The 23,101-nt window shown below is 44.8% G+C and overlaps 1 protein-coding gene across 3 annotated transcripts in view; it reads left to right on the top strand.

Moving 5' to 3' along the window:
• The window catches only part of LOC149457450 (glycine N-acyltransferase-like), a 121,809-nt gene that overhangs the window by 7,987 nt on the left and 90,721 nt on the right, over positions 1-23,101 (top strand). For 2 of the 3 annotated variants that reach the window (XM_089683660.1, XM_089683658.1), the window contains exons 2-4: positions 11,490-11,568; positions 11,654-11,761; positions 17,320-17,446. In XM_089683660.1, coding sequence (XP_089539786.1) covers positions 11,491-11,568; positions 11,654-11,761; positions 17,320-17,446 — 313 coding nt within the window. In that variant the 5' untranslated portion in view covers position 11,490. Of the gene's footprint in view, positions 1-1,261; positions 1,349-11,489; positions 11,569-11,653; positions 11,762-17,319; positions 17,447-23,101 lie in introns of all 3 variants that reach the window. The other variant, XM_089683659.1, reaches the window with a different exon arrangement.

The following is a 23,101-nucleotide window of genomic DNA, read 5'->3' as shown; positions in this document are numbered from 1 at the left end:
ACACAGTTGTACCCTGTGCCTGAAGATCAGCTTGAATTTGTCTGGAAGTTGATCAAGGTTCTTTAGCCACCATTCGAACAATCCTTTGTTGCAATCTTTAAACAAGTTTTTCTCTTTTGTCCACGTCCAGGGAGATAAGCTACAGATTAGCTACAGTGCCATGGGCTGTAAACTTCTTGACAATTTTATGCATAGTGGACACAGGAACATTAAGATCTGTTAATTGATACAGGTGAGTTTAATTACAAATTACAAGAGCATCATAAACTTGGAATGCAATTGTTTCTTACAATTTTGTGAAGGTGCCAATAATTTTGTCCAGTCCATTTTGAGTATTTTGCGTGGAATGTGTCAGATTTGGCTTTTTGTTTCTCCACTTTTTTGTGTCATACCAATACAAAGAAATACACATGAGCATGCCTAAACATTTGTAATTGCAACAATTCTCTGTACGAAATGGTGGATTATCTAATAGAAATGCAGAAAGGTTTAGCACTACAGGCAATGTTTTTATTTCTGTCCATGGCTTCCTGTCTTGGTAACATCCACATCCCCCATTTCTTGTACAGGTGTAATGGGGAAAGGAATTGACTCATGGCTGGCATTAGATATTAAAGTGAATCTAAAGGTTCATTTTTTTGGGGGGAAAATAACAAACATGCTATACTTACCTACTGTGTGCAGTGGTTTTGCGCAGAGCAGCCTGGATCCTCCTCTTCTCGGGTCCCCCACAGGCTTTCCTGGCTCCTCCCTCCTGTCGGGTGCCCCCACAGCAAGCAGCTTGATATGGGGGCACCCGCTGCTCATGAGACCATTCACACACGGAGCCACAGCTTGGCCCGGCCCCCTCTCTCTCCTCATTGGCTGACTGGCTGTGATTGACAGCAGCGGGAGCTAATGGCTCCCGCTAGCTGTGTCAGCCAATGAGGAGGCAGAGACCCGGGACAACCGAGGCTGTCGATCACATCGCTTGATCGCAGTGATATTCAGATAAGTATTGGGGGGGCTGGTAGAAAACCTTGAGCCTTTACAACCACTTTAAAGTACAATTACATTTTAAGGGATCTTTACAACCTTTTCAAACAATCTTCTATGTCTCAAAGTCTAGTGTTCTGCCCAAAAAAACTAATATATAACTTCAGCAAGTTACATGGTACATTACCTTGGAATACTCAAGGCAAGAGCAGAGCCAAATAAGCTGAAGGTGGGAAGCTTTGGTTTAATATTAAGGCTCATCATCACTTGATGTTACTTTATTCAGGATGTTGCTTGAAGATCTTATTGTTCACCCAGCCTGATATGGGGAGGATAATACAGTTGGGCATTGTGTGAAGCAACACTACAAGAGGTAAGATGTGAATGTTACCTAGACCTCTTCTGGTACACAGGGGATATGTATGGGCCAAGATCATTTTAAGGCATGATATACAGTAAGTATTGGCCCAGTGGTCCACTATTAATAATTTCATTTTTGGGACTGATTAGGTAATGGGTTAAGCTAGAGTTGATAGGTTATGATTAAGTGTCTGGTTAAAAGATTGGTCCACCCAAAACTCATATACTTCTGTTTTTTATTTAAACCACCTATTCTTTTTTACTGGTGTCTCTAGGGAGCTGTATTAATGAGATCTTTGCATTTGTCGAGTTCCTATCTCCCTGCTGAATTTATTTCTTCTATAATATAGGAAATGTAGCAGGAATAGCTGAAACACACAAAGGCTGCCAGGATCAAAGAAACCTCCCAGGTGGAAATTACGGCAGGGGATCTCACTATCATAGGTGCTTACTGTCCAAGATTTGCCAGGACAATCCTATATCTTGAACTTCAGTCCCAATGATCCTGTGTTCTTGGCAATGTCCTGAAATCACCTATATTTCAGTCACTATGCAACTCAGTAAGGCATTCATTAAGGTGATCGGGGACAATGAGTGGGCAGTTCCCACACAATTAGAGGTAGGGTTTGGGTGGGCCACTCCAGTAAGTGGAATGGGTCTGGGAAGGTCTGAACCGAGATTGAAATGTTGGTAACTGTTGGCACTGTGTGAGTACACAAGACTTAATTTGATTGATTCAAGGAATATCTGATTGCCTCCTGGGGGATCAGGAAGAAACTCATTTCCCCCACCGGAGCAAATTGCATGTTTTATTGTTTTTTTTCCCCTCTGGATCAACTATGGGTATAGGATAGTGTAAATGGAGTTTTTTTTTCTATTGGTTGAAATGTATTAATAAATTGCCAGGTTTCAGAGCTAACGTGGTCCGTACAGAAGAAGATTCCATGTTAAAAAGGAGGTACTATGTTTTCCTTTATCAGTTCCCGCCGAGCCTATAGAAGAATGATGGGCCTCTCATCAATCCAGGTCGGCGTTATATGACGTTCTCCTGGATCACCGCCTTGTGCCACCAGTCAGTGTCCCTGACCACCGCCACACCAATTATATGATGACGCTGTACTGCATGGTGACAGTATGTGAACAAAAAACCCAAAACTGACTGAAGCAGTGTTGTGTTTCATTCCAAAACTGAATTTACTTCTCTGAATAGTTCTGTAAAACTGCAGTACAATCACATAACCTGAAGTTACAATATTCTTGTATATATTACTCTCACAAATGCCTACAATGAACACATTTCATACAAACAGCTACCTACAAATCACATTAAAACCATAAATGTGATCTAGATATATACGTGATCATCATCAGTGCAGTGTATGAGTGTAATCCATGGCTTCCATGGAGGAGGGCTTTGGACCCAGCAAGACAGTATAACCATAAAGGTTATGTTAAGAATGGACTAAAGGAATCAAAAAGCCCCCAATAAAATTAGTTTATAGTACAGTAAAGACTTCCTAAAACAGTAGGTATTCACAGAACACACTCTATCACTTATCTCAAAAGAGGATTTCTCATTTCAGGACGGAACCATACATTTTCCTCTGTTTTGTCCCTGAACAGCCAAATGCACATCCCGAACTTCTGGTGTATAGTGCATAAATAGCGTAACATTATAGAGCAGAGCCATGAAATGTTTTTTTAAGACTCTGTTGCAACATTTAATACCCGTGGATCCTTCTAGTAACAGCACTAACCATTGCTTACCCACACGAATTCACAAAAAAAGTATTTGCTCATAAAAAACTGTATGCAGTGAGGCACATAGCCAAACATATTTAAAATCGATTTAGAGTATGTGCTAAATATACTGAAAAATAGTATATTTCTGTGACCCCCGTAACTATGCCCCTCTCACCATACTTCCTGGGCCCTGCTGTCCCACTTGTGGGCCCAGGACCTGCATGATGGGTGTTGCTGGGAGGAGGCAAGGGAGACCAGCAAGTATCCATGCACTAATCTCCCCTAGCTGTGAAGAACCCCAAAGTGACATACAGTGGAGATCGAAAGTTTGGGCACCCCAGCTAAAAATTTGTATTAATGTGCATAAAGAAGCCAAGGAAAGATGGAAAAATCTCCAAAAGGCATCAAATTACAGATTAGACATTCTTATAATATGTCAACAAAAGTTAGATTTTATTCCCATCATTTACACTTTCAAAATAACAGAAAACCAAAAAATGGCGTCTGCAAACGTTTGGGCACCCTGCAGAGTTAATATCTTGTACTGCCCCCTTTGGCAAGTATCACAGCTTGTAAACGCTTTTTGTAGCCAGCCGAGAGTCTTTCAATTCTTGTTTGAGGTATCTTTGCCCATTCTTCCTTACAAAAGTCTTCCAGTTCTTTGAGATTTCGGGGCTGTCTGTCACGCACTGCTCTTTTAAGGTCTATCCATAGATTTTCAATTATGTTGAGGTCAGGAGATTGTGAAGGCCATGGCAAAACCTTCAGTTTACGCCTCTTGATGTAATCCCCCGTGGATTTCGAGTTGTGTTTAGGATCATTATCCATTTGTAGAAGCCATCCTCTCTTTAACTTCAGCTTTTTCAGAGATGGCATCAAGTTACCATCCAAAATTTGCTGAAATTTTATTGAATCCATTTTTCCTTCTACTCGTGAGATGTTCCCTGTGCCACTGGCTGCAACACAACCCCAAAGCATGAGTGATCCAACCCCATGCTTAACAGTTGGACAGAGGTTCTTTTCATTCAATTCTGTGCCCCTTCTTCTCCAAACGTACCTTTGCTCATTCCAGCCAAAAAGTTCAATTTTAACCTCATCGGTCCACAGAACTTGTTTCCAAAATGCATCAGGCTTGTCTATATGTTCATTTGCAAAGTTCAAACGATGATTTTTGTGGTGAGGATGTAGAAGAGGTTTTCTTCTGATGACTCTTCCATGAAGACCATATTTGTACAAATATCTCTTTATAGTGGAATAGTGTACCACAACTCCAGTGTCTGCCAGATCTTTCTGGAGGGATCTTGCAGTCAAACGTGGGTTTTGAATTGTTTTTCTCACAATCCTGCGAGCTGTTCTGTCTGATTTTTTTCTTGGTCTTCCAGATCTTGCTTTAACTTCCACTGTTCCTGATGACTGCCATTTCTTAATTACATTCTGAACAGAGGATATTAACATCTGAAAACGCTTTGCTGGCTACAAAAAGCGTTTACAAGCTGTGATACTTGCCAAAGGGGGCAGTACAAGATATTAACTCTGCAGGGTGCCCAAACTTTTGCAGACGCCATTTTTTGGTTTTCTGTTATTTTGAAAGTGTAAATGATGGAAATAAAATCTAACTTTTGTTGACATATTATAAGAATGTCTAATCTGTAATTTGATGCCTTTTGGAGATTTTTCCATCTTTCCTTGGCTTCTTTATGCACATTAATACAAATTTTTAGCTGGGGTGCCCAAACTTTCGATCCCCACTGTATATAATGCAATTTTCAGTTTGTAGCAACCAGAGAAATAGCTAATGGAACATGACCTTCTTTCCATAAGCTTCAATGGAAGGCAGGTGAGACATCAGGGGTATAAAAGACCCCAGCAGGGGCGGACTGAAAACTCATAGGGCCCCCGGGCAATAGGGGATCATGGGGCCCCTGTGTCCTTGCCCAAACTCGAAAAAGGTACCAGGGGCATCTCATGGGGCCCCCTACTGACCCCGGGCCCTCGGGCAGTGCCCGAGTTTCCAAATGGTTAGTCCGCCCCTGGACCCCGGATATCTAATTAAAGAACACCTATCACACTATAACAAGGAGGATGTTTAGCTCATATGGTAGATGCGTTTGTCAAGTGAGTACATGTCAGACAGGAACTATAGTTAAGGGGTCCAAAACCCACTTTTATTAAATGAAAGCCAAAGTAAAAGTCCAGCACATATTACTCATGCAGGGGTTCTTCTCCAGCAAACTCAAATAACGAAATATACTACGTTACCTGGCTCTTAAGGCTCACTCAGCCTTGACTGCACTACCTTGCTGACTGGCCCACCCTTGGCCTCCAAACCGGGTTCTCCAGCCCCCCTGGGTTTGCTCGCGCTCTCAGAGAGTTCCACACTTCCTCCAGCCTCCCTGGACTTGATAGCTGCCTCAGATTTCTAGGCTTCCCAGACCCTCTATTTGTCTCCCAGACCAGGCACAGCTGTCCTGACTTTCCCAGGTCTTTGGGCAAGAAGTCCCCCTCACAAGGGTGGCAGTCTCTGATAGGAATAACCAGGTCTCCTGATAAGGGTCTGTCTCCACACACCAGGTATGCTCAGATCTGGCTCATAACAATCCTGCACCCCGGTGCAATCACAAAGCTTGCTGGCAACTAGCAAAGCCCGGGCACAGGATTGAATGTTCCTTCCCATCCAAGACACTTTGGAACCTGCAAACTTTGGGATTACAAACCCTGGAGAAAACCTATAGCTTTCTCCACTCACAATAAACACGTCAGAGTCATTTAAACTGTCCCTTTGAGAAGCCCACGCACTGTCACAGTAGTATTAATAAAGCTCTACTGAAAAAAATGTCAACAAATAAAGTAGTACTTAAAAATCCCCCCTGTGACATACCCAAGTGGGACAGGGGCTTTTGGAGGGGACTGCAGGCTAGCCTCTTGCCTACTGACTATGGGCCCTGTCATTTGAGGGGGCTCTTTTCTTTGGGAGGTGTGTGCCTGGGGACCTTTGGAGTAGTTTTACTTCAGATTCAAGTCCATGTCTCCCCAAAAACACACAGACTCTGAGAACTGGAAAACCTGGATACAGATTTGGGGCCTCTGTCCCCAAACCAGCATTGACTGCTTCAAAGCCCTCCTAGACTCAGAGACTCACAGCAGAAGATTATGATCAGTTCTGTTTATTAAGGTGTTAAGTGTAGCTGTGTTTGCCTTTCCTGTCTAGGTATGGAATGTCTTTTCCCCATTGTGTGCCTCCTAGGTGTGAATTTCCATTGTTAATTAAGTAACCTATTGTTTCTGTCTGTTTGCTAATCCCTTTGATGTAATTAGTCTTGTGTCAACTTTACCTCTTTACTTGACCATTGTGGGATTTTTACCCCAATGTGTAATATTTGATTTATTGTTCATTTGGGGACTGCCCCTATTTTGAAGTGTATAAAAATCTGTATTTCTGTTCAATAAAGTTATTCCCTTTGGTTTTTACCTCAACATCTTGTCTGTGTACGATGCTTAGGATAAGGGGCTGGTATTTAGCTCTCGGTCTGCTGGAAGGGTTTGGATGGCAGGAGGTACACCTCCCAAAAAATTTTGAACCTGCCCTACCCTCACGTACAAACACATATGAACATATAGGGGGGCAACAGCAACTGGACATCTAGCCACAGCATACCCTGAATACATGGTCAGTAACTTTTGGAACTTTTTGAAAATTAGTTTTTACTATTGCACCCATTATCCTTGAATAAAAAGGTACCTTAAGCAATATCACACTATGTGGTCTCTCATTGGGCACTCTGTGTGAGTGTCATCATTCACAGTGCCCATTTGGAGGATAGATGACCCTGATGGTGATACCTGGTAGCGGTTTCTGGTGACCTTTTCTGTGGAGCTGGGATAGTGATTCGTATGGTAACCTGACCCGAGATCTGATGACCTTTCTATAACCTGATGACGCAGGATTTATTATTGTGCATTCTAAACGCACATCTGGTGAGTGCGTTTTTTATTTATTCGTGTGGCTTGCACCTGTTGTCACTCCCGGATCAGGACGTCCACACACTTTGGAATTGTGATCTCTGTTTGATCCACACGATTATTTTGAACTAAATATATCACGATTAATCACCTTAAGGTGATATCACCTATCCACATTTATTTGAAATTGCATGGCAGTATGTTTACTAATATGTATTATCATTTAGCGCTGCACCAACGTATTTGAATACATATATACTATTGGAGGTTTTTTTTTGGTTGCCTTTCGGTGTATACGCTGCTTATTTATTTGAATACATATACATATATGTGTGTATGTATGTGTGTATATACAGTTGCAAGAAAAAGTATGTGAACCCCTTGGGATTCCATGGCGTTTTGCATGAATTGGGCATAAAATGTGCTCTGAACGTCATCTAAGTCACAACAATAGAAAAACGCAGTCTGCTGAACATAATACTACACAAACATTAGATGTTGAAATGGTTTAATTGCACATAACATGTAAACATTCACAGTGCAGGGAGGAAAAAGTATGTGAACCTTTGGACTTAATAACTGGTTGTCCCTCCTTTGGCAGCAATAACCTCAACCAAACATTTTCTTTAGTTGCAGATTAGACCTGCACAACGATCTGGAGTCATTTTGGACCACTCCTCTTCACAAAACTGTTTCAGTGTAGCAATTTTTTTGGGATGTCTGGTGTGAATCGCTCTCTTAAGGTCATGTCACAGCATTTCAATCGGGTTGAGGTTAGGACTCTGACTGGGCCACTCCAGAAGGCGTATTCTGTGCTGTTGCAGCCATTGTTTTGTTGAATTACTTGTATGCTTTGGGTCATTGTCCTGTTGCCTCACCCATTCTCTGCGGAGCTTCAGTTGGCGGACAGATGGTCGTACGTTTTCCTGCAAAATGTCTTGATAAACTCTGGAATTCATTGTCCCATCAATGACAACAATCCGTCCAGGTCCTGAGGCAGCAAAGCAGCCCCAGACCATGATGCTCCCTCCGCCATGTTTTACAGTGGGGATGAGGTTTTGATGTTGGTGTGCTGTGCCTTTTTTTCTCCACACATAGTGTTGTGTGTTCTTCCCAAACAACTCAATCTTGGTTTCATCTGTCCACAGTATATTTTGCCAGTAGTGCTGTTGAACATCCAGGTGCTCTTTTGCAAACTTCCAACGTGCTGCAATCTTCTTTTTGGACAGCAATGGCTTCCTCCGTGGTGTCCTCCCATGTACTCCATTCTTGTTTAATGTTTTCTTTATTGTAGACGTGTCAACAAAAATGTTAGCATGTGCCAGAGATTTCTGTAGGTCTTTAGCTGACACTCTGGGATTCTTCTTTACCTCATGCAGCATTCTGCGCTGTGCTCTTGCAGTCATTTTTACAGGACGACCACGCCTAGGGAGAGTAGCAACAGTGCTAAACTTTCTCCATTTGTAGACAGTCTGTCTTACCGTGGACATATGAACATTAAGGCTTTTGGAGATACTTTTGTAACCCTTTCCAGCTTCATGCAAGTCAACAATTCTTGATCGTAGGTCTTCTGAGAGCTCTTTTCTGTGAGGCATGGTTCACATCAGACAGTGCTTCTTGAAACCAGTAATCCCAAAACAGGTGTGTGTTTTTTAAGGGCAGGACAGCTGTCAGCAACACATCCGATATCATCACCCTGATTGGAGTCAAGGTTGGCTCACTCCTGGCTCCAATGTGCTCTGGGAGAAGTCATTAAGCTAGGGCCTCACATACTTTTTCCTCCCTGCACTGTGAATGTTTACATGTTATGTGCAATTAAACCATGGCAACATCTAATGTTTATGTAGTATTATGTTCAGCAGACTGTGTTCTTCTATTGCTGTGACTTAGATGACGTTCAGAGCACATTTTATGCCCAATTCATGCAAAACTCCACGTAATCCCAAGGGGTTCACATACTTTTTCTTGCAACTGTATGTATTTACATATATATATACAGTTGCAAGAAAAAGTATGTGAACCCCTTGGGATTACGAGGAGTTTTGCATGAATTGGGCATAAAATGTGCTCTGAACGTCATTTAAGTCACAACAATAGAAGAACACAGTCTGCTGAACATAATACTACACAAACATTAGATGTTGCCATGGTTTAATTGCACATAACATGAAAACATTCACAGTGCAGGGAGGAAAAAGTATGTGAACCTTTGGACTTAATAACTGGTTGACCCTCCTTTGGCAGCAATAACCTCAACCAAACGTTTCCTGTAGTTGCAGATCAGACATGCACAACGATCTGGAGTAATTTTGGACCACTCCTCTTCACAAAACTGTTTCAGTGTAGCAATATTCTTGGGATGTCTGGTGTGAATCGCTCTCTTAAGGTCATGCCACAGCATTTCAATCGGGTTGAGGTCAGGACTCTGACTGGGCCACTCCAGAAGGCATATTCTGTGCTGTTGCAGCCATTGTTTTGTTGAATTACTTGTATGCTTTGGGTCATTGTCCTGTTGCATCACCCATCCTCTGCAGAGCTTCAGTTGGCGGACAGATGGTCGTACATTTTCCTGTAAAATGTCTTGATAAACTCTGGAATTCATTTTCCCATCAATGACAACAATCCGTCCAGGCCCTGAGGCAGCAAAGCAGCCCAAACCATGATTCTCCCACCACCAGGTTTTACAATGGGGATGAGGTTTTGATGTTGGTGTGCTGTGCCTTTTTTTCTCCACACATAGTGTTGTGTGTTCTTCCCAAACAACTCAATCTTGGTTTCATCTGTCCACAGTATATTTTGCCAGTAGTGCTGTGGAACATCCAGGTGCTCTTTTGCACACTTCAAACGTGCTGCAATATTCATTTTGGACAGCAATGGCTTCCTCCGTGGTGTCCTCCCATGTACTCCATTCTTGTTTAATGTTTTCCTTATTGTAGATGTGTCAACAAAAATGTTAGCATGTGCAGGAGATTTCAGTAGGTCTTTAGCTGACACACTGGGATTCCTCTTTACCTCATGCAGCATTCTGCGCTGTGCTCTTGCAGTCATTTTTACAGGACGACCACTCCTAGGGAGAGTAGCAACAGTGCTAAACTTTCTCAATTTGTAGACAGTCTGTCTTACCGTGGACACATGAACATCAAGGCTTTTGGAGATACTTTTGTAACCCTTTCCAGCTTCATGCAAGTCAACAATTCTTGATCGTAGGTCTTCTGAGAGCTCTTTTCTGTGAGGCATGGTTCACATCAGACAGTGCTTCTTGAAACCAGTAAACCCAAAACAGGTGTGTGTTTTTTAAGGGCAGGACAGCTGTCAGCAACACATCCAATATCATCACACTGATTGGAGTCAAGGTTGGCTCACTCCTGGCTCCAATTAGCTCTGGGAGAAGTCATTAAGCTAGGGCCTCACATACTTTTTCCTCCCTGCACTGTGAATGTTTACATGTTATGTGCAATTAAACCATGGCAACATCTAATGTTTGTGTAGTATTATGTTCAGCAGACTGTGTTCTTCTATTGTTGTGACTTAGATGACGTTCAGAGCACATTTTATGCCCAATTCAAGCAAAACTCCACGTAATCCCAAGGGGTTCACATACTTTTTCTTGCAACTGTATATATATATATATATATATATATACTCTTTGTTGTACTTTTGGTAGCGCTCACTAAAATTTCTTCTATTACATATGAACATAAACACACCCGTCGGGGTGCCTATATACAAAAACACTGGAGTGAGAGCAATAATTATAGGACCAATATTTATGTTTAACTCAAAAGTGATGACTTGTAGGGACTTAAAGTGTCAACTATTGAAAATATAGGGTACTGAAGTTCGTTGTCATTTTGTAGGCACGCACAATTCTAAAGCTTCATCTTTTCTTTTTTTAACCAAAAATTGGTATAACAGTATATTATATTTGTGTGCCCTAAAATGAACTTTAGTGTATTTTGTACACAAAAAAATTTGCGCGTTATAAACTGTTTCACAAATATTATGTGACAAGCAAAAATTGAAACTACGACCATTTTATTCTGCAGGATGCTTGCTTTCAAAAAACATATAATGTTTTGGGCCTTTTACTAATCTTCAGGCCTAAAAGTATTTCTTTAAACCTGTATGCAATAAAAACCAAAAACAGACCTGGCAGCAAAAGGTTAAAGTTTAACTTCAGGCAAAATATTTTATTTAGTTCTGTATTGAGCAGAAAAGGCTTAGAGCTTATGTTTACCCTTACTGGAATTGATGGGAAATCCCTCCAATGGGGACAGATACAAAAATAAAATTACATTTTTACAGCATGGAAAAGGATTAGTTCTGATAATATTTTTTTGTCAATTGTTTCCTCCTGTCCTGATGACAACTGCATTCCCCATTTCTTGTACGGGTATCACTTGGGACAGGATGTGAGAAAAAATCAGCTGAATGTTATTTTCTTTTCATAGAATGCTTGTCCTGACTTGTGCATCGAAGCTTTCTGCTCTGAGACGACTTTTAGCCCACAGCTTTCCAGAATCACTGAAGGTGGGTCAGAGGTGTCCTCCTAAAGTATAACTCCACCTGAGTATGATAGTTGTGTGACTTTATACTCATTATGTTTATCACTTAGGCATGTGGAGCTCTGCATCATGTGATCATTGGCAACCCATTCAAACTACAGGTCTTGGTTGACCAGTGGCCAGACTTCTCCACCGTCATATGTCGTCCTTCATTGGAGGTGGGTTTAACCACTGGTACCAGTATGGGAGATTGACAGAGGAATTCTGTCACTGTAAAACCATGATGTTGGTTTTTGATTACCTTTGGTTTTTGTCAAATCAAAAAACATATTTCAAGTCAATCTACATTATACTGTATACTCTATTTTTAAAATCCGATTGAATATCCGAATGCCTCTTGGGGGATCAGGAAGGATTTTTTTCCCCCTGCAGGAGCATATTTTTGATCATGCTTTTCTAGGGGTTTTTTTTGCCTTCTTCTGGATCAACTGTGGGTATAGGATTATAACTTTTTTTTTTTGGTTAAACTGGATGGACTTTTGTCTTTTTTCAGACTAACTATGTTTAAGTCTTGCCTAGGAGATGCCTTCTCTTAAATCTTATTATTCAGAAAGGTTTTGCCCATGCCCCACTCTGATTTAGTGTCACTGGTGGTTGACTTTCCCTTTATGGCTAAGCTTCACCAACTGACATTCTTGTCCAATGGAATTTCCTTAATTGACTACTAGGGCAGTCTCATTAGACAACAGAAAGACAGTTGGAAAGATTTATCCATGATGTCAGGGAAAGTTGGGCACCTGTAAGGGTTCGTTCATACGTGAAATTTGGGGGTAGTAAAACCCATGTTTTTACCGCTACCTCCTTTAGCTGCTGTCAGGACCCCAGGGTATGACCAGAGGTATGTGAACTGACGCAGGGAAACGCAGGCTTCAGATATGTTATAAACAATATAATTTATTAACACTAACAATACATAAACGCAGTGCAATACTAAAACATAACACAGTGCAAACGAACCAAACCAAACCACCCACAGATAACAATACAAACAATGCAAGCGTCGTCAGGCAGGCCGGGTCAATAACAATCGGGCAGGTAGGAACAGGAGGAGCAGGCAGAGAGTAGTCAGGTCACGAGCCGGGTACAGCAACTAACGGGCAGGTAGGTACAGGGGGTCAGGCAGAGAATGGTCGGGGTCACAAGCCAGGGATCAAACAGGAGAAGTCAGCAGAGGTCCGGATCAGGCAGGGTCAGCAACGAATCAGTCAGACAGGAACAGGAACAGGGATGCAGGTAACAAGATACAGGGGCCCAAAGAAAAGCACACACCAAGGCACAGACTGCAGGTCTGGCCATCCCTTAAATACACCTGCATAATCAGCTTCAGGTGTTTGGCTGACTACAGGGTTGAGTCTCTGATTGCTGAGAGCACCCGCTGGCCAGCCCTGGTACTGCAGCCCACAAGGCAGGTGAGTCCCACCATTACTGGCAAGTCCATTCCTGACAGTACCCCCCCCTCAAGGAGCGGCCTCAGGACGCTCCAAACAGTCCTAGCTGGGCAAAATGTTCCACTGCCCGGGTCTGGTAACTGGCGGGATATCAAAGACTGGCACATCGGGCTGGACTCCGGGCAGAGGCACATCGGGCTGGACTCCGGGCAGAGGCACAGGGCCCCCAGGCGGAGCGGCAGGCGCTGGGCCCCCAGGAGGAGCGGCAGGCGCCGGGCCCCCAGGCGGGGCGGCAGGTGCCGGGCCCCCAGGCGGAGCGGCGGGCGCCAGGCCTCCAGGCGGAGCGGCTGGCACTGGGCCCCCAGGCGGAGCGACAGGTCTCGGGCCCCCAGGTGGAGCGGCGGGCGCCGGGCCCCCAGGCGGAGCGGCGGGCGCCGGGCCTCCAGGCGGAGCGGCTGGCACTGGGCCCCCAGGCGGAGCGACAGGTCTCGGGCCCCCAGGAGGAGCGGCAGGCGCCGGGCCCCCAGGCGGGGCGGCAGGTGCCGGGCCCCCAGGCGGAGCGGCGGGCGCCAGGCCTCCAGGCGGAGCGGCTGGCACTGGGCCCCCAGGCGGAGCGACAGGTCTCGGGCCCCCAGGTGGAGCGGCGGGCGCCGGGCCCCCAGGCGGAGCGGCGGGCGCCGGGCCCCCAGGCGGAGTGACAGGTCTCGGGCCCCCAGGCGGAGCGGCGGGCGCCGGGCCCCCAGGCGGAGCAACGGGCACCGGGCCCCCAGGTGGAGCAACAGGTCTCGGGCCCCCAGGCGGAGCGGCGGGCGCCGGGCCCCCAGGCGGAGCGGCGGGCGCCGGGCCCCCAGGCGGAGCGGCGGGCACCGGGCCCCCAGGCGGAGCGACGGGCACCGGGCCCCCAGGCGGAGCGACGGGCACCGGGCCCCCAGGCGAGGCGGCAGGCACCGGGTCATCAGGCACGACAGCGGGCATCGGGTCACCAGGCATCAGGTCATTTGGCTCGCCAGTGGGCACCGCGTCATCTGGCAAGGCAGTGGGCACCGAGTCACCAGGCACGACAGTGGGCTCTGAGTCAATTGGCACGACAGCGGGCACCGGGTCATCAGGTACCGGATCGTCTGGCTCGACAGCAGGCACCGGGTCATCTGGCGCTGGATCGTCTGGCTCGACAGCGGGCATCGGGTCACCAGGCATGACCGCGGGCACTGGGTCATCAGGCATTGGATTGTCTGGCTCGACAGCGGGCATCGGGTCACCAGGTATGACAGCGGGCACTGGGTCACCAGGCATCAGGTCATTTGGCTCGCCAGCGGGCACCGCGTCATCTGGCAAGGCAGTGGGCACCGAGTCACCAGGCATGACCGCGGGCACTGGGTCAGACATTGGATCGTCTGGCTCGACAGCGGGCATCGGGTCACCAGGCATCAGGTCATTTGGCTCGACAGCGGGCACCGCGTCATCTGGCAAGGCAGTGGGCACCGAGTCACCAGGCACGACAGTGGGCTCTGAGTCAATTGGCACGACAGCGGGCACCGGGTCATCAGGTACCGGATCGTCTGGATCGACAGCGGGCACCGGGTCATCTGGCGTTGGATCGTCTGGCTCGACAGCGGGCATCGGGTCACCAGTCATGACAGCAGGCACTGGGTCATCAGGTACCGGATTGTCTGGATCGACAGCGGGCACTGGGTCATCTGGCGCTGGATCGTCTGGCTCGACAGCGGGCATCGGGTCACCAGGCATGACAGCGGGCACCGGGTCATCAGGTACCGGATCGTCTGGCTCGACAACGGGCATCGGGTCACCAGGTATGACAGCGGGCACCGGGTCATCAGGTACCGGATCGTCTGGCTCCACAGCGGGCATCGGGTCACCAGGCATGACAGCGGGCACTGGGTCATCAGGCATTGGATCGTCTGGCTCCACAGCGGGCATCGGGTCACCAGGTATGACAGCAGGCACTGGGTCATCAGGCGTGATAGGATCATCAGGCTGGATCAGTTCATCAGGCTGGGTACAGACACCAGGCTGAAGTGCGGGTGCCGAGGCACCAGGCTGAACCACGGAAGGCAGGTTCTCAGACGGCAGGCTCACCGGTTTGGATACTGGCAGGATAGTACTGGTTGCAAAGAATTTTCGCTTTTTTCTGGTTTTAACTACTGGAGCACTGCAAGTAAACGCAGGTCTGCAAACGAATGGAGCAGCTGAGGACAGAGAAGAGCTGGAAGATGGAACAGAGGAGGGAGCAGTTGCTACAGAGGACTTCTTTACAGGGTTAAAGAAAGGATAGGTGCAGCGAGTGGGAGCAGAGGACTGGTATGTGGTAGTTAGAGTATACTGGGCAGTCACTGGGGGTGCTGTCGGGGATGCAGGAAGAATGCCTTGAGTGGAGGAATGATGTTGTAAGCTGACTGAGGCAGGGTGCAACAAGTCTGACCATGTCTGCAGTATGGGTTGAACAAAGCTCCGCTTACACAAAGCCTGTCTGGTCAAAGACTGCACTGCGTTTATACAATCTCTTAGTACCTGTGGTGAACATGCAGAATAACGCTCCAGAAAGTAATCCACATCATCCTCTAATAACCATACCAGGGACTCTACCTGGTCGGCACTAAATGGCGGCAAAAATTCATCCCTGCATTCGGGGGTACCAGATGAAACCAACTCAGCACAAGCCTGACTCAATGGCTGCACCTCAGAGAATTCTGTGCCCTGATCTACTAGGCAATGAGCGATCCGTATACATTCTAGTAGTTGATCCCTGGGATACTCCTTCAGAGTCTGATAAGCATATTCTCTGTCATCAAACACTAGCAGAGATAAATACACCACCTCATCAAGATCCATCCTTCCCAGCAACAAGCCAAGATGGCTTCCCTGTGCAGCCACTTCTGGTCAGGATTGGCCTTGGTGTAATGTCAGGACCCCAGGGTATGACCAGAGGTATGTGAACTGACGCAGGGAAACGCAGGCTTCAGATATGTTATAAACAATATAATTCATTAACACTAACAATACATAAACGCAGTGCAATACTAAAACATAACACAGTGCAAACGAACCAAACCAAACCACCCACAGATAACAATACATACAATGCAAGCGTCGTCAGGCAGGCCGGGTCAATAACAATCGGGCAGGTAGGAACAGGAGGAGCAGGCAGAGAGTAGTCAGGTCACGAGCCGGGTACAGCAACTAACGGGCAGGTAGGTACAGGGGGTCAGGCAGAGAATGGTCAGGGTCACAAGCCAGGGATCAAACAGGAGAAGTCAGCAGAGGTCCGGATCAGGCAGGGTCAGCAACGAATCAGTCAGACAGGAACAGGGACAGGGACAGGGACGCAGGTAACAAGATACAGGGGCCCATAGAAAAGCACACACCAAGGCACAGACTGCAGGTCTGGCCATCCCTTAAATACACCTGCATAATCAGCTTCAGGTGTTTGGCTGACTACAGGGTTGAGTCTCTGATTGCTGAGAGCACCCGCTGGCCAGCCCTGGTACTGCAGCCCACAAGGCAGGTGAGTCCCACCATTACTGGCAAGTCCATTCCTGACAGCTGCAGATGCAGCAGCTGGGTGTGGACACTTAAAAAATCATACCCCTCATTGTCTTTCACTGAATGGGGGCACTCTGCAAGCACCTTGAAACCATATGCAATACTTGTGTGATGATCAAGGGGTTAAAGCAGGTAGTGAGGAGGCGATACAATGTCCCTGAATGGATAGGGTTCTACACGCTGGGGCTCAGCACTGCACCTGGTTCTCCTGGGGGCACTAAAAGTTGGGAGAGAAGCACTGAAGCCTTTGGCACCATGTGCGTGGGGCTTAATACTGAGTTTTATTCATTATTAAGGAACATTTTAAAATATATTGATTATTATAAGCAAATAATATGACAACAACGTACAGTATATCAATGAAAGGGCAGAAGGTTTTCAAAGCCACTTTTTATCAACACAAAAGTGTAACTCAAGCCCAAATTTTCTTTGCAGACGTGGTAGGTTTTTAACCACTGTTATCCTTGCTTTTCATGACTTCCCATGAACTTATGGGGAGATCACCCTTTACTTGCTGTGTGGCTAAAGGGACATGAAGTAAGAGGAAATCTTCTCAGTGAGAACACAGACATTAGTAAAAGCTTGCTACTACTTTACGCAAAACGAAATTAAATTCACTGGTGTTGCACTTGACATCAGGTACATAAAGTTTCAAATGTTTTGCCACCTATTCCATCCAAATAGGGCTTATAGAAGGAATAGTAATTTTACAGTCTGTCCTTTATTTAATCATATTTGCACTGGATATTCTGTATTTTCCTGTGTAGGAAATGAAGGACCCTTCAGACCATTACACCAATACCTACTTTCTGTACAGTAAAGACCCTCAGAATCTTCGCCAAATGCTGGAAGATCCCAAAGTTATAAGCTGGAAACAAGATCTTCAAATACAAGGTAAGGAAAGGGTTTTAAATTAATTCATGAACCTATTGGTGAAACTGAAAGGTCAGTAAAATCCACCAAGACTGATACTTTAGCTGTAAGCAGAGCCTGATGGGCTGAGTCAGCTCCTGGATTCACAGATAGGGATGAGGTTCAGGTTCACTGCTGCTGTAAAAGGGAAGGATTTGAGCTTTTAGAGCACTGGGCTGACTTTTCATTGGGGTACAACCTACAGCATATGCTAAAGGTGGGTTGCACCTAAATGGAAGGGGGTCTGTTGTCCTGGGGTAGAAATTTATGGTAAGGCTGGAGGAGTATTTAAACTAGGATTGAGGGGAAGGGTGAATTAATGGGGCAGACCGGTCAGACACTAAGCCTGGGTTCACACTGATGCGGTGCGGAATTCGCAACGTTTTCTGCGTGAATTCCGCACCACATCACAAACGCACCTCGTTCATGAGAACCGCTGCAGGTGTGTATGTTAAGTTAACAACACCCCAAAATCAGTCCGCAAAAGATGGTGCAATGCGCAGAATCCCATCACATGGGTGTGAATATCCATGCGATCCGATTGTAGTGTGAACCAAAAAAAGGGTCCTGCACCTTGTTGGTGCGGGTGCGGTGCGATTTGAGCCATACATAATGTATGGCTACAATCGCACCGCACACAAATCACATGCAATATACCGCACCGCATATGTGTGAACCCAGCCTAATGGAAGATGGAATGGGGGGAGATGAGGGGTGGACTATGGCAGATGAAAGGAAGGTTCCATTGTTACAAACAACCATTGGAATTTATAGTACTAATTAAACTACAATAAATGTGCAAAACACAAGTGCAAAATGCGACAATGAATTAAAATGTTTGTTCACCAATGCCAGAAATCTGTCAAACAAAATAGGGGCGTTGGAAGCTTTGGTGTATGACAGGGGTCTTGAATTAAAATTTACAGAGGCCCGGTCAACAAAATGTCCTTCCAGCAGAGGTTCGAATCTCGTTAGCTATATAACACATCACAGTCCCTCGGTACATTATGATCCTTAGTGTACCTGTCACACTGTAGTCCCCTCTACATCACAGTCCCCTCTTTAAAGAAGTCCCACAGTGTCCTCTTTTCCCCCTTACACCACTGCTCCCCTTTACATCACAGCGCCCCTTAACAAAACAGTGTCTCCTAACACAACACAGTGCCCCTTAACATAACACAGTGCCCCTTAACATAACACAGCACCCCTTAACATAACAGCACCCCTAACACAACACAGCACCTCTAACACAACACAGCACCCCTTAACACAACACAGCACCCCTTAACACAACACAGCACCCCTTAACACAACACACCTAACACAACACAGCGCCTCCTAAAACAACATAGCACCCCTAACACAACACAGCACCCCTAACACAACACAGCACCCCTTAACACAACACAGCACCCTAATACAACACAGCACCTCCTAAAACAACATATCACCCCTAACACAACACAGTGCCTTGTAACACAACACAGCACCCCTAACACAACACAGTCTTCTAACACAACACAGCACCCCTAACACAATGCCCCTTAAATTAACACAGCACCCCTAACACAACACAGAGCCTCCTAACACAACACCCCTAACACAATGCCCCTTAACATAACACAGCACCCCTAACACAACACAACGCTTCCTAACACAACACAGCACCTCCTAACACAACACAGCACCCCTAAAACACACAGCACCCCTTAACACAACACAGCACCCCCTAATATAACAGCGCCTCCTAAAACAACATAGCACCCCTAACACAACACAGCGCCTTATAACACAACACAGCACCCGTAACACAACACAGAGCCTCCTAACACAACACCCCTAACACAACGTCCCTTAAAATAACACAGCACCGCTAACACAACACAGCGCTTCCTAACACAACACAGTGCTCCTAAAACACACAGCACCCCTAACAACACAGCACCCTTTAACACAACACAGCATCCACTGCTGGAGACCGAACTGGATCGGCTTCAGAAAAGGTATGTATAGGGATTTCTTCTTTACAGGGCTAGATAGATTAATTTTAGAATGTGGCTGCCAGTAGGTTTAGAGTTAGTTAGGTTTTGGATGAACTTCTACATTAAGTTTAAGAGAGCAAATTTTCCAAGGCTGAGGGCTGCTCTCCAAGGCGTAGACTGGGAGGGAATATTGTCATCGAAGAACACAGAATAGAATTGGGAATACTTCAAATTGACTGTATACGAACACATTGCAAAATACATTTCCATGGGTGATACGTTTAAGAGGCTAAAAATAAAACCTAAATGGCTTACTGCCAAAAAAACTATAATTAATAAGAAAAGAGCATTTAAAACATATAAAAATTAAAGAAGACTATCATCATTCAGATTGACAAAGAATAAAACACAGAATGTAAAGAGGAAAAAAACTGAAAATAAACCACAGGCTACAAAAGAGAGTAGGACAATCCTATCACATACCTGGTGAAGACTGAAACATTGTGGAGGCCTCTCTTACACTTCTTGCCCAACACTCCTGAAGATGGAAACAAAGAGTGTGAAAGCACAGGGTGGCACCAGTGCTGGGGTAGCTGGCTGGTGATGTTCACGCTTAGGTGGGTACAGCTGGTAGGCGCACTCCTCAAGACAGGGTGCTGAAGCAGCTTGGCACCAGAGCAGAAGACGGAAGCTGGGACAGTAGGCAAGCAGCAGTCAGCAACAGTCGGACAGCAAGGGACCAAATGGGCAGAGCAAGTCCAGTAAACAGGCCGAGATCAGGATAATCAGATGAACAAGGCTGAGGCAGAGGCAAAGTCTAAGGAAAAGCCCAGTCATATACGGGTAAGCAAGTGCAACAGATCAGGTCTCAGAAACATAGGAAGAAGCTGAAAACCATTCAGCAACTTGTCATTGTAACAGACCAGTTTAAATAAGCCATTGGGTGCCAAGTGTGCACGAGCACATGCAAGTGTACGCATGCCAACGCCGAACCAGAATGCTATATATAACATTGTCCTTTCGCTCAGGTGCGCACATGCTTGAGTACAAGCATAGGTCCGCACTGGTTTCCTGGCACTGGGTATCCTGTTTACCTTACAAAATCCACCCAAATACTTCAAATATATAAACCACTTGCCCTCCAGAGGATTTACCCGCCTTCCTTACCAGACCTTTTTTGCTTTTCGGCGCTGCACTATTTCACTATTTTTTGCACTATAAACAAAAAAAGATTAAAAATTTTGAAATTTTTTTTTTATTTTCAGCTATAAAGAATACATACTAAACTCAAACTTAGTCATAAATTTAGGCCAAAATGTATTCATGTCTTTTGTAAAAAAAATCCCAATAAGTGTACTGTATATTAAGTTGTGTGAAAGCGTCTACAAATGGTGGTACAGATATTGGAATTTATGCCATTTTTTACTATACGGTGCTGCACTAGTTTAACTGACAATTGTGTGGTCATGCAATACTGTACATAAATGAAATTTATGTCCTTTTTTTGCACACAAATAGAGCTTTCTTTTGGTGGTATTTAATCACCTCTTATGCTATAAACAAAAAAAGACCAAAAATCTTGAAAAAAAACAATATTTGCTAATTTCTGTCATAAACAATATCCAAAAAATTCAAATTTCATCATACATTTAGGCCAAAATGTATTTTGCTACATGTCTTTGGCAAAAAAAATCACAATAACTGCAAATTAATTGGTTTGTGTGAAAGTTATAGTGTCTACAAACTATGGTATAGATACTGAAATTTACACAGCTTTTGCACATTTCTTGAGGTGCTAAAACACCATGGTAGTACAAACACTCCCAAATGATCCCTTTTCAGAAAATAGACACCCTAAGCTATCTGCTGAGAGGCATGTTGAGTCCACGGAAGATTTATTTTTTTTCCACAAATTTTTGGAAAATGAGAATTTTTTTTTTTTTTTACACAAAGTTGTCACTTAAATTATATATTGCTCACACATGCCATGGTTATATGTGGAATTACACCCCAAAATACATTCTGCTACTTCTACCGAGTATGGGGATACCACTGGTGTGAGACCTTTGGGAGCCTAGCCACATACAGGAGCCCGAAATCCAATGACCATTTTGAAAGCCTGAAGGTGCGTAACTTCCTAATTTCACTTCCTTACCACCTATCACGATTTCGGAGGCCCTGAAATGCCAGGATAGTGCTAACCCCCCCCCCATGACCCCTTTTTGGAAAGTAGGCACCCCAAGGAATTAAATAGGTGGCATTGTGAGTATTTTGCCGATCTCATTTTTTCTCATAAGGTTTTGAAATATAATAAAAGAAAAGAAAAAGTATATGTTTTCGTTTTATTCTTCATTTTCCAAAAACTTGTGGCAACAAACAAGATCTGCAAAATACTCACCATGCTTCTAATCAAATTCCTTCGGGTGTCTATTTTCCAAAAAGGGGTCATTGGGGGTCATACTATTCTGGAATTTCAAGGCCTCCGACACTGTGATAGATAGCCAGGAAGTGTAATGAAAAATAAAGCCATTCAAAAGCCTGAGGGTGTTTATTGGATTTTGGGGTCCTGTACGGGGCTAGACTGCCAAAAAAGTCTCACAAATGTGGTATCTCCATACTCAGGAGAAGTAGTAGAATGTATTTTGGGGAGCAATTCTACATATACCCATGGTATGTGTGAGCAATAAATAATTTAAGTGACAATTTTGTGTAAAACATATTTTTTATATTTTTGTCATTTTCCAAAAACTTAAGGTAAAAAAATAAATTCTTCTATTGACTCAACATGCCTCTCAGCAAATAGTTTGGGGTGTCTACTTTCCAAAAAGGGGTCATTTTGGGGGGGGGGCATTTTATGCCCAGCATTAGAAGTTTATGCCACACACCGCTCACTCTTCTAACCACCTGAAGACCAAGCCTTTTCTGACACTTTTTATTTCCATGAAAAAATCTGTATTTTTTGCGAGGAAAGTACCTTGAATCCCCAAAGATTATATATTTATTTTAAAGCAGACACGCTAGTGAATAAAATGGTGGGTGCTGCAATTTTTTATGTCACACAGTACTCGCACAGCAATTTTTCAAACGCATGTTTAAAAAAAAATACACTTTTTTTGCTTTTAATGCACAAAAACACAATATATTGGACAATTATTTGGTAAAATATAAAAGATGATATGCCGAGTAAATGGATACCAAACATGACATGCTATAAAACTGCACACGCTCCTTTAAATGGCGACAAACTGCATACATTTTTAATATCCATAGGTGATGTTTCAAAAGCCTTTACAGGCTACCATTTTAGATTTACACAGAAGGTCTAGTGCTAGAATTACTGCCATCAATCTGACGCTGGTGGCAATACCTCACTTGCATGATTATTGTGCTCTCCAGCCAGTATCTTGCTCCTTGCCTTCTCTGCTGTTATCCATATTTGCTACCACTTGTTTTTTACCCTTGGCTTGTTCTTGACTACGCTTCTGCCTGATCCCAACCTGTGACTGTTTATTACCGACCTTGACTTGTTTACTGACCATGCTTCTGTTTGATCCTTACCTGCTTAATACGCTACTGGACCTCTGCTTGCTCACCTCCTGGTGGGGTGATCCTGAGGACTGCGACCTGGTGCTAACATGCAGCGACCTGGTGCTAA

Source organism: Staurois parvus, unplaced genomic scaffold (assembly GCF_062004578.1).
Source record: "Staurois parvus isolate SC_StPar_1 unplaced genomic scaffold, SC_StPar_1.0 ptg000320l, whole genome shotgun sequence".
NCBI lineage: Eukaryota > Metazoa > Chordata > Amphibia > Anura > Ranidae > Staurois > Staurois parvus.
This window is presented reverse-complemented; position numbering and strand designations above follow the sequence as displayed.